This window comes from Adiantum capillus-veneris, chromosome 29 (genome assembly GCF_014529385.1).
Source record: "Adiantum capillus-veneris isolate H3 chromosome 29, ASM1452938v2, whole genome shotgun sequence".
NCBI lineage: Eukaryota > Viridiplantae > Streptophyta > Polypodiopsida > Polypodiales > Pteridaceae > Adiantum > Adiantum capillus-veneris.
The window spans coordinates 17,263,069-17,274,879 of record NC_140959.1 but is presented as its reverse complement, the minus strand read 5'-3'; the positions used below and the strand labels follow the sequence as shown (position 1 = coordinate 17,274,879).

Below are 11,811 nucleotides of genomic sequence, written 5' to 3'. Positions count from 1 at the left end.
TTTTGTGACACTAGGTTATAGCTCTACCTGGTCGTCCTGTGGGAAAGCACCTGAGTTCTTCAATGTGAGTCAAGGCCTAAAATTGACACTTGTTTTTCTTGCCAATGTCAAGGACTATTTTTTCTGTCAAAACAAGTGCTTCAAAAAAACCTCTGGTCATTTGACATGCTAGAATAGTGAAATTGCCTATCATTTTTCGTGTTTATACCCTTACATTTAAGTTATATGTAACAAATCATGTAAGTTGGGCCTAAAATTGACACCTGTTTTCCCAAAGTAAGTGTCAAGGGCTATTTTTTCTGTCAAAACAAGTGCTTCAAAAAAACCTCGTCATTTGACATGTTAGGATACTAAAATTACCTCACTTTTTGTGTTTGTACATGTAACAAATCATGTAAGTTGATCGCATTACACTAAGCATGTGAAAGGGGGACTTGTCAAATTGCCTGTCAAAAGAAATTTCTAATGTGCCTGTCAATATTAGCCCTTGACATTGTGAGTTTTTACTCTTCTGCAAGTTTGCAAAAGGTAAGGAATATTAGCATAGTTTTCAGGGGTGTGAGGCATTTCTTGGATGAAAAAGCCGATCTTGTATTTTTGTTTTTGGTGCAAGTTCCAACATACAGTCTACACGTTCCATTATTTGAGTAAAATAATGGGGGGGCTTTTGTCACGTTCAATGGAGGGGTCTTGCATGTGAAACATGGTACGTAAGGACTCAATAGAGTTCAAAGACTCTCTCTCTCTCTCTCTCTCTCTCTCTCTCTCTCTCTCACACACACACACACACACACAACCCACAATATATGTAGTTAAAACTTCATTCTATTCAAAACTCCTGATTGTGATTCACATTCATGTCCAATGCTGGTCACATTCATATCTAGCAAAGACCTATCTAAGTACAAATCAATTTTGGTGTGTATATAAGTCCACCACAGTTGCTATTGCTCCTCTCAAAGTAGTGGTGTCTAGTGTACATACAACAGCAAGCTTTCTACCTCTAGTGTCAGCACATAGGTGATCCTCCTGCTGTGTATAAAATAGAGCACAAAAGGGCAACCCATCTTGTCCCTGCCAAAGCAGGGCAGAGACAGATGTCTACTCCTTCAAAAAGCCACTCCTCTTTTGTGAAGAAAATAAAAGAATGTCCTAATTTTCTACTGTGTCTTCCTCCAATGCAGATTCTGAAGCTTGTTGCTCATCATGCTGTAAGATGACCCACAATGTTTAGAGTGACGACAATGAGAAATCGCCCCTGAGAGCTCATCACTTGCTCCTGTGACCCACAATGTTTTGCGACGATTAAGAGAAATCACCTCCAAGACCTCAGCGCTCGCTCCTTGACTTGGGTATGTTCCTTACAAAGCTCATCCTCTTATTGTACTCAGCATTAACAAATTTGCGGGGGCGACTTATATGACGATCCACCCACAAGGTATCGAGAAGAGAGCTTTGCCTCAATGTCCTTTGATCATGTTACCACCGGGAATCCGGTCCCCATTCAATCATCTCAGCATCAGCAATCGTCTGTTTCAGAAGAAAGCTGGCACTCTTGCTGAGTTCCACCTACTCACTGAAATGACCACATAAAAAATCTGCCTTTCCTGGTGGGGCAATGCATTCACAGGGCAAACCATGTTTCCAACGCTCGCTTAAAAGCCATTCCCATATGCAATTGACAGTTCTAGCTCCACCGCCATGCCTTTGCTTTGAGGGCCATCCAATATGCACGATATGCTTTCTATGCTCGGCCTACTCCTGACCATCCCTCGAAGGCCTCGTTTGCTCCAACCAGCATAGAGAGAGAGAGAGGGAGGAGACAAGACAAGGCCAGAGATGTGAGGGGGGTTGATCAGCCCACCATCAACCATATAGAGCCAATAGGAAACAAAATAATTGTGCTTCAGCCGGAATCTAGTACCAAGATCTGTGTTCTCATGGATGTATAGACAAACACATCTTTGTGTAATGTGAGCGACATCTGGTCCAGACGAAGAGCCCTTGATACCATTAATGGGGTTTTCATCTCCATGCCAACTGAGCTCGCAATTTCAAGGATTATCCTCCAAAAAAATTCCCTCAAAAGATTTTCCACAATCTTTTCTCTCAGCAAGCAATGAAGTTTTCTTCACAATGTGCTAGTTTGGCTATTGTGGACTAGGGAGCTCGTAAGCAAAGGGTCTCAGAAAGATATCCTCCACAAAAAATTCCACAAATGCACGCCCGGAATCTCAAGTGTCAGCCAGAAAGATCTCATGCATGAACTGCTGAAATCTTTTGGAGTAGAGGACTGGATCAACCGCAGAAATGGAAAGAGAATCAAACTGGAAAGACTTGTAGGCATGCTCCAACTTCTTCCCCATGTCATATTCCTGTAAAATGTCAATTACTCCAAAGTAGAGTAAAACACTATATGCCTCTTTGGAATTGACATCAGCTTTTCCACTTGCAAGCCTTCGGTGAGCCTTCGCAGGCATGTTGTAGCCAATCTGTACGTCACGACTGCACATTGTGGAACATCACAAATTACATCCAAGCTGCAAATGAACCAACACCAAAGATTCTGAGAGCGTTATGGTTGGATGCTCTTACCTTTCATCCTTGGAAAAAAGCAGATTGATTTTTCCCTCTTCTCCTGTGTTTTTAAGTGAACCTTGCCTTCTGAGCAAGTCATTGTCTTGCTCAAATCGTGATTTCTTGCAAGTGAGCTGACTGGGAATCACTTCAACCTCTACAAAACCACCTGTTAAAACAGCAAAGCAATCTGATATATTAATAGCAAGACAACATAACAATGGACCTACCACTGATTCTTTAGTATGTACGAATTTTCACATGGTAGGGCCAGTAGGCCACAAGATTATCAGGAGGCCATAGATAGCCATAGAGGTGTGTAGCCCGACACAACATGGCTTGGGCCATGGTTGGCCCATGACCAGCCAAGTGTGAACAGGCCAAGAGCAATTTATATACATAAGACTCCTACGGTTGGGTGGAAAGTCATATGTCAGTGCTCCTATGCTAGAGAGCTCTAGCTGGAGACCTCGCGATGAGAAGCATATACGATGCCTTGGATTTGGACCTGCTAACATCACGTGAGCTAAATGTGCTTGGAATGACTTTGATCACAGCATCTAGTGCAGGTGAATATTAAGAGAATGGCTTCATGTCAGTCTCTAACTGTGTTTCCAATGATATGTCTCAAGCAAAGGCTTTGCGTGCAAACGTACCGCTCTCTGCCACAAATCTCGATAGCACAACATCGTGCAATGGTAGATCAAAAACAGAGCTGCGACTGTCCGTAGCCTCTCTAGAAGGAGATTCCTTGAAGTGAAGTCCCAACAATAGACTATAATCCATGATGTGCTCAGACTCCAGAAACTTGCAATCTTTGGAGATTTGGCTGCAAAGCAGAAATTTAGACATGAACATGAGTATCATTTCTTATGGCAAGCTACTTAAAGGATAGACCACAGTCCACTCACTCCAAGACTGCATCTCTCCATGACTGGTCAAGTTGAAACACAAACTCCAGGTCCAAGTCCTTCAGTGTTGCGCTCTCATCTGTCTCCTCTTTCTCTGCCGATCGGCCTTGCGAAGAGCCCTTCAAATCAAACCTTCTGTGAATCCATGAGTCCGAGCAGACTACATTTCCCATGATGATGAACCGGACCTGCACCATAGACACTTAGAGTCTGTGATGCACTTGCACTACTGCTGGATACTTATCCAACCATGCATTGATTAAGGAGTGGAATTCTCACCTTCTGCCCACTGGCATTCTTAAACCTGTGAAGCCCTAAAAATCTTGTAAGAAGAGTGTTCTTGTAGGTTTGCACATGATTATAATACCTTGGCAGCATTCTCAAGAGCACCTGCAGAGTGCATCGAGTGCATGAGAATCAACTGAGAAGAAGAAAAGCTGCTAACAACCCTGCCGTAGGCTCGGCAATCAGCACATACCTTAACTTCTGCTTTCCTCAGGGTTTTGATCATAAACCGCTCATCTTGAGTAAGATAGAAAACACTTCCACTCTTCCCAGGAGAAGAAAGCTCTCTTAATCCATTGTTACCGCAAATAGAGAGCATGTAGTCAGCCGCATCAACATTGAATAACTCTCGCAAGTGTCTGCAGAGATGCAGGGAATGAGCAAATGAGCACAAACCCACTTTGCAATGAACCTAAGAGCCTCTATGAGCTACAAAAGGTGCTTGTAATCAAATGCTTCACAGGCTGATTTGCACATACAATGGGCATCAATTTTGAGAGAAAACCCATATCAAAAAACTAATATCTCCACAACCTAAACCATGGTCAGACAACTTGATCTGAAATGACTCTACCAACCTGAAAACCGTTGGGCGGTAGTCCTTCCACTTGAAGTCCACAGCTTGATGAGGAGGAGTCACCTGCGAGCCTTCTCGAGGAAAGCTAACTTTTGTCCTAGCTTTAGAACCAAAATCAGCAGGAACTACTTTTTTCTTCTGCACCAGCGTAACCTTCCCCACCGAATGTCTGAAGACAGCGACACAAAGTCTATTGAGTTCTTCAATGGAAGACAACAATCGTGCTTCCCAATTCATTAAATGCTTGCTTGAGTATCATGACTGTGTCTAACATGAAGACATCTAGATCTATATTTCCCATGTGAATGTTGATGTGTAAATATGCACGTACATCTACTCATTTCCTGCATACCTGATACCAAGCTGCAAACTCATCATCAACTCATAATTGCGATGATCCTTAGATATGGTTTCTCCAGGCCTCTTCTTTTCCTCCATTAGCCATTTGGGCTGGTTATAATCCCCCTCAGAAACCGATAGATCATCTCCATAAGAGAAGTTTTCATCACTGTCCTCAAACACACATTTGCTCGAGTAGGTGACATCATTCACACTAGGAAGGAATGCAGCTGAATTCTCAAGCCTCCATAGCCTCTCCAAAACAAGACTAGAGTCTTCACAAATGTCCAAGGAAGTCGCCACCATACCAAGAGTGAGCTCATCTGGGGGCAAACCCAGCCCTGACCTTCGTAGCTCTTGTGGTACATGAGAAGGAGAGCACACCTTCTGTCGTCCGGAGTTTTCCAAATCCACATCGGAGTCATCCTCTTCTTCAATGCAAACAGGGTATGAAGAGCTCAAGCCATCGCTCTCAACATACTTGCTACCTGGGGGGAAGAATCTTCCCTTGCCATGTTTGAGGCCTTTCCGCCAAGTGCCGAAATATATGCTTCCGTCTGCCCAAGTGTAGACTCCATGTCCATCTGCTAGTCCATGAAGCCAATGTCCATCGTACTTATCCCCACTTGACCACACCAGAACACCTCTTCCTGACATCACTCCGTTCTTCCACCCTCCATAGTACTCACTCCCGTTGCTCCAGAAGTATCTGCCCTGTCCCTCTGGCACATCCCACTTCCATGCACCCTCATACACATCCCCATTGGCATACTTCTTCCATCCGAACCCATGCTTCTTATTCATTTTCCAATTACCCTTGTATATGGTCCCATCGGCACCTTTGTATGTCCCCACTCCATGAAGGCTGCCTTTCACAACTTCACCGTCGTATGACGAACCTGACGGCCAGCTTATCTTCCCTCTTCCAGTTTGCTGGTCTGGACCCCAATTTCCTTCATACACGCATCCATTGGCCCACCTTTGCTTTACTATATTATCTCGATGCAACAAGCCATTGTCATTGCACTCGAGAATGACTCTAATCTTCTCGACATTTGTCATATTTACATCCTTCTGTGCTGAATTCATATATTTCTTTCCAACTACCCATGGCTTACTTTCAAGACTCTTTGGAGCAGTCTTGACATTACAGGTACTATCGATGATTTCAGTGTCTTCGTCTTCATCATCATCCGCATGTGCGACTGGCCCCGACATGCAAAATAGACCAATCGGTGCTGTCTTCCTGTGAGATAGAAGCCCCTTTTTCGTTGTTTGTGATTGAAGCTCATTCAAGAAAGTCCTCATTGTTTCTACATACTGATAGAGAGAAAGGCCCTTCTGAGCCTCCAAAACATCCTTCAAGGCTCCTACCATGGATAACCCTCAAAGAAGAGGGCCACCTTGACTATGGCTCTGAAGCTCGTTCCAAAAGCTTACTCATTAGTTAACAAGAGATGGAATTGGTTAAGAAGAACCTCTGAAGCATGTCAATACAAGAGTATATGAGCTCTCTCTCTCTCTCTCTCTCTCTCTCTCTCTCTCTCTCTCTCTCTCTGTGTGTGTGTGTGTGTGTGTGTGTGTGTGTGTGTGTGTGTGTGTACACGATGCTCATCAATCAGATCAATGACAGGACGTCTGATAGATTAAATAGCATCCCACTGCTAAGAGCAAAATGTTGGCATTTGCATCATTGGGAGGAGTCACAACATGCATTGTATGTATGTTAAACCTGTATGTGCAATTGGACAAATACATGCCGGGGCAGTCAATGCTCCCGTTCCATTGTGCATTGTGCTGTCGTTAAAAACTGTGCGGTGACAGTCGTGCTTCGCACCACATATAGAGCAACGTCTGGCATTCAGCGAATTTGCACATACAATGTCTATAAGACCATGAGGGTGCTCGTGTGCATGCTCGCTCGAGTTTGAAGATCATCTGCCTGCAGAAACCAATACATACAAGTGTGTGTCTGTGTGTGTGTGTGTGTGTGTGTGTACGTGCGTGCGTGCGTGCGTGCGTGAGAGAGAGAGAGAGAGAGAGAGAGAGAGATTCAAAGGGCCACCTTCCAGTGTGATATGCTAATGTCGCATCCCAGATCTATCCGCTCTCTAATGTGATTGCTCCCTTGGCGCGAAAGAGTAAAGAACGCGAGGAGAGGAGAGGTGAGCTCCAAGATAGAATGTGCGATGTTCTGCTTTTGCAATGTGAAATGCCGGGTGGTGGGCAAAATTTAACAAAGCGGCAGGCAGGCGCAGCTGCTGCAAGGGCCGAGGAGGAGTGGAGGGCCTTTGCTTGGGAAAAAGGAGGGGCTTTTAAAGCTCAGAGCGGGTACGAGAGGACGGAAGCCTTGTAGAGAGAGAAAGTTGATGTAACTGCTGCTTCTACAGAGAAAACCATCAAGGGGCGGAGAGAGAGAGAGACAGAGAACTTAGAAGGGCGGTGAGAGAGACAGAGAGAAATGGGCAAAGAGAGAGAGAGAGAGAGAGAGAGAGACCCGAAAACACAGGGGGCAATTGGCGCACTCGTGTAACTGCTGAAGGGGTGCGCAGCTTTGAGAGAGAAAACGTGTGTATTTGCTGAGAGAGAGAGAGAGAGCACGCTCGAGGTTTATAACTGAACTTTCAAATACTCGTCTGCAGACAAGAAAGCGGCTTGCATATTGCAAACGCAGGCGGAGACGACACAGCCCCCTGCGTTAGAAAGAGAATCGTTAAAGAGGGAGAAAATGGACGCGCGCACCTCAAGTAGAGGGCAGCGGAGCTCGTGGAAAGCTCAGAAATGAGTGCCCAAATCGCGCAAGAGCAGCAGCTCAGGTAGAGTTCCGCCTGCGTCTGTGCGTGAGCGACAGAGAATGGGGGGGGGAGGGGGAGAGAGAAACATGAAAACCCAAATGGCGACGTGAGTAATTGGTGCCCAAATTGGGTGGGGGAGACTGTTGTGTGTGTGTGTGTGTAGCTTCTTCTCCTCTCTCTAGACTCGAACCAATGTGTGCTAGGTGCGTGATCGTGTCGAGGCGAAAGACCAAATGGGCACAGGGAGAGCGTGTGTTTTTAGAGTGTGTTTTTAGAGTGAGCGTCGTTCTTCCACCCAATTAGCAGGGATCGCCCCCACAGTCCGAGGAACGATAGAGAGAGAAAGGGCAGAGTGGAAGAGCTGCTGCGCTGCAGCAGATGGGTTCTCGAGGTATTGGGTCTCTACACACACACACCCATATGCACGCACTGCACACACACACACACACACACATGCAGGAGGCAGCTGGATATGGAGGTCCTGGAGCTCATTGGGTTTCCCTATTCATTGGTAGATTGGGCCATCATGATGGCTAGGAAGACTTGCAGAGCACAGAGAGAGAACGTAGCGAGGAGAGAGAAGAGGAGGAAGTTGTCTGAGAGGCTGGAGGTTGGAAGTTGGAACCTGGAGGCTGGAACTCATAAAAGTGAGAGAAAAGAGGGAGTTGTAGTGAGAGAATGTGGCAGATATGAGACAAACAGTGAACTGGTATGTCATTGAGAGAAGTGGCTAATGGGCCAATGGCTATGGCTTTCTTTCTGTAGAGAGAGAAAAGCTGCTTAACGGAGATGTTTAGAGAGAGATTGCTCCCTTTCCCTGCTTGGTGAGAGAGTAGATAGGGTTGAAATTTGGAGACATGCATACCTGCCAGACAATGAGAAGTAGAGAGAGAATTCTTTGTGAAATCGAGAGAGGAAGGGAAACTCGAAGAGCGAACTACCTGCAGAACTGGCCGGACTCCGGAGAGCAACCTCCTAGAGAGAGGGAAGAGAAATGAGAAATTCTAGAGAGAGAGAGAGACTTTCATTATGCATGCCTAGAGCGAGAGGGGCTCTGTAGAGACGGGGGGACCTATTTTTTGCACATTCTCTCTCCTCTTCAAGCTGTAGAAACAATGGTGACAAAGGTTGTGAGTATGCAATCAGACAAAACGTTTGAATGTGAATGAAAAGGAGGAAGAGAGGGACAGCGTGTGTGTATGTGGTGTGTGATTTTTATTAGTCAGATTGCAACATGTTTTAATGAGAGAGAATGAGAGGCTGCGAAGCTGCCTCCATTGAAGATGGCCAAAAAGGCTTTCTTGGCTAACATTAGATAAAGCACTTTCTTGCATGTCACAACAAGTTCACAACGCTCAACTTCTCAACCTCAAGGTTTTCAAGTTTCAACCCTCTATTTATGTCACGTGTAGAACTGTCGTTCTTACACGAAGCAAATGTCGCGTAAATGAGACTTTGCTCGCATAAGGCTAGCTCGAGACCTTGGATAGAGCAATATTCTCAACTTAAAATGTTTCTTGTTCAATTGTGACACATTTGTGTCTGATGTTCAAAACAGACGCGTCTTCTGAATGAAAACATATGAGTTTGTTGAACCTTACTAGAGTGTTAGCTCTCGTGGATAGAAATATATGGCCCATTTTACACGTTTGTTGGCATGTTCTACAGACAAAAGGTCCAAGGAATAAGGTGTTGCTAACCATGATGTGGGTGTCTGAAAGGTTTCACAGACAATCCGAATGGCCAAGATCGAGCAACAAGCCCCATCATACCCATCCGCATCTTCCTCGTTAGCGACCCCCTTTCCCCAAAGTAAGAACAGTAGCTTTTCAACCAAACGTTCTCTCGAGAGTTTTGATCTTTGGGTATGAGCTTTCATACCAAGCTAGGCTAACCACATCCACCTCTCACTTCTACTGATCTCAACCTACAAAAATCATTATTTGTCTGTTTGTTTAAATGCATCAATGGGAAACATATGGTATTCTACAGAACCTAAGCTATTTTTCCTTGGTGCAGCTTGAGTCTACACCTTTTTTTCACGGCTGCTTCAAGTATCAAACGTCCATGAAGTGTGATTTAATCACTATCTTGCAACAATATCTAAGACCACAATGGATAGTAGATTACAGTTGAATAATGACATCTCACTTGGGTAACCATGTAGCCCAACACATGGGGTGGTCGCATGAGGGCCCATACCTTGAAGCTCCAAAATTGTTGCGACCAAAATTTGAATGGAGTTGGATGTGCAGTCCACAATGAAGTACATGTATGGCTCACATATAACAACCCTAAGATGGTTTTTCCAACTACATCTTTTGTTAGTACATCATGTTCCCATGATAAGTTAAAGCAGTTTTGAACGAGCTAGGGTAGAACCCCCCCTCCCTTGCTTCAGCAATGTTGGCTCGATCTCAATTAAACCAAGTAGCTTTCGGATGCGTGAATTGGTCTGCATTTCAAAAAGTGGTCATAGAAGACTAGTTTTCCAACTTTGCCAAAATCGACAAAGTTGGGAAACGGGGGCAATGTTTGCTGATGTAAGATGGTTGGGGTTGCATGAAGCCCATGCAGATGCCCTCTTACTTTAAAAGTTTCCAATTGAAGCAATGCTCGTTTTTAATCAACATAGATGGGGTTTTGTCACTTTCTTCGTGAAAATTTGTTTCAAATTTAAGTTTGTAGTGAAGTTTTAAGTTTAGTGAATTAATATAACTAAATTTTTTTAATTGGGTTTTGGCATATAAGACAATTGCAAAGTTCTTGAAGTTCATTTCTCAATCTCGCAAAACTCTAGCCTCTAGCCTTCTTCACTAGCTTCATGCGCATAAAGATATGTGCCAGGCTTAAGGTAGGACGGGCCAAGGCCAAGGGTCAACTCAAGATACACATGCGGTACAAGGGCTATATGTAGCTAAGAGCCAGAGGGCCAGGGGCCTATATATAGGCATGTTGGGTGGTTATGAGCATGTCTATCTTCCCACGGTCTCACACTGGTATCAGAGCTCAAGGGAGAGGGGAGCCATGGAGGAGGGGGGAAGGAGATCGGTTGCATGAGGCATGCATGGCTCTCTCTCTCTCTCTCTCTCTCTCTCTCTCTCTCTCTCTCTCTCTCTCTCTCTCTCTCTCTCTCTCTCTCTCTCTCGTTTTCATCAGAGCTTCCATGGAGGTGCCAGTTGAGGATGAAACCGCAGAAGCAACGTAGGAGCAACCCCTTATATGGGGATTTACATGTCTGCAAGTTCTTTACATCACAAGAGGGGGTATACGATACATGCGCTAGCTCACTCAAGCAGTATATATGGCTATGAGCCAGATTCGAGCGAATTTACCAGCAACCTTCCCACAAGTGGGCGACAAGGTTAGTCAATTTCCAGTTATGTTTGTTTTTGTCTATGTTTTACTTTTCAATTTGGAAAAGATCTCTCTACTGTGCAAAGCAAAGTGCTTGAGCAAACTTCATAAGAGGCCGTTGTACAACGCAATGTGCTTTGCCTGACTTCATGTGAAGCACGGCTTCTCTTATATGCCCAAGTATTATTGATTGACTTCGGATCAATGATAATGGCACACACCTTTGGCACTATGTGGATATAAGCTCACAATTTTTGCAGTCGCGCACTCTGATTTTTTCATGTTGGAGTAATCATGCAAGGCACGTATACCAGTGGTTCACATGGTTGAGACTGTCATTGAAGCCAAGGGCTTATCATTCCATTTTTTGATATGTATGCATGACATACTAGTATGTTGGACATACACCACCCATCATTGTATACGCTTCCGCTATCATGCTAGCTACTCTGTCAAGGACAAGGTTAGTTATTGATATCTTAAAACATTTTTTGTTTATGTTTATTCACAAGCAAAGTGTCATACGTATGCACCCTGATACAGTCACGATCGCATACAAGGTCAGTGGGTCAAGATGTGACCTATGGTACCTCTCTCTACAAGGGCGTGGTACAAGTACGTAGTTGTACGCTTATAGGATAAGCTAAAACACAGACATGGTCTCTACCCGAGATCATATGACGGGGCATACAACACATTCAAATCAGGGGTTTTCCTCGGCCCAGTATTCTCTCTCTCTCTCTCTCTCTCTCTCTCTCTCTCTCTCTCTCTCTCTCTCTCTCTTCCCAACTTCTATGCAGGAAAGGTGAAACTAGGCATGATTTTATTGAAATCTTTCAATGTCAATACGGTACCTGGAAGGGCTAAGAGCCCACTCTATTTAGTTGAGTACCCATTGATTATAATGGACAAGCAAGAGTCTTGCCATTAGTGATTTTTTGGACATTATTTTAGCACCACACTTTAAGTG

General features: G+C 44.5%; 1 protein-coding gene across 3 annotated transcripts; it reads right to left on the bottom strand.

The window, feature by feature from the left end:
* Nucleotides 1-2,008: 2,008 nt before the first annotated feature.
* LOC147418833 (phosphatidylinositol 4-phosphate 5-kinase 9-like) lies at nucleotides 2,009-8,257 on the bottom strand. 3 transcript variants are annotated; one of them, XM_086506287.1, is made up of 9 exons: nucleotides 6,755-8,257; nucleotides 4,703-6,169; nucleotides 4,352-4,519; nucleotides 3,967-4,132; nucleotides 3,768-3,878; nucleotides 3,489-3,676; nucleotides 3,234-3,406; nucleotides 2,596-2,746; nucleotides 2,009-2,505 (listed from the first exon to the last, which is right to left on the bottom strand). In XM_086506287.1, exons 2-9 carry the CDS (start codon nucleotides 6,064-6,066, stop codon nucleotides 2,235-2,237), a joined length of 2,592 nt encoding a protein of 863 aa, XP_086362413.1. In that variant the 5' UTR covers nucleotides 6,067-6,169; nucleotides 6,755-8,257; the 3' UTR covers nucleotides 2,009-2,234. The 3 variants fall into 3 exon arrangements, with proteins under 3 accessions (XP_086362413.1, XP_086362416.1, XP_086362414.1); XM_086506290.1 differs by lacking the exon at nucleotides 6,755-8,257 and adding an exon at nucleotides 6,570-6,748; XM_086506288.1 differs by lacking the exon at nucleotides 6,755-8,257 and having other exon boundaries at nucleotides 4,703-6,748.
* Nucleotides 8,258-11,811: the final 3,554 nt, after the last annotated feature.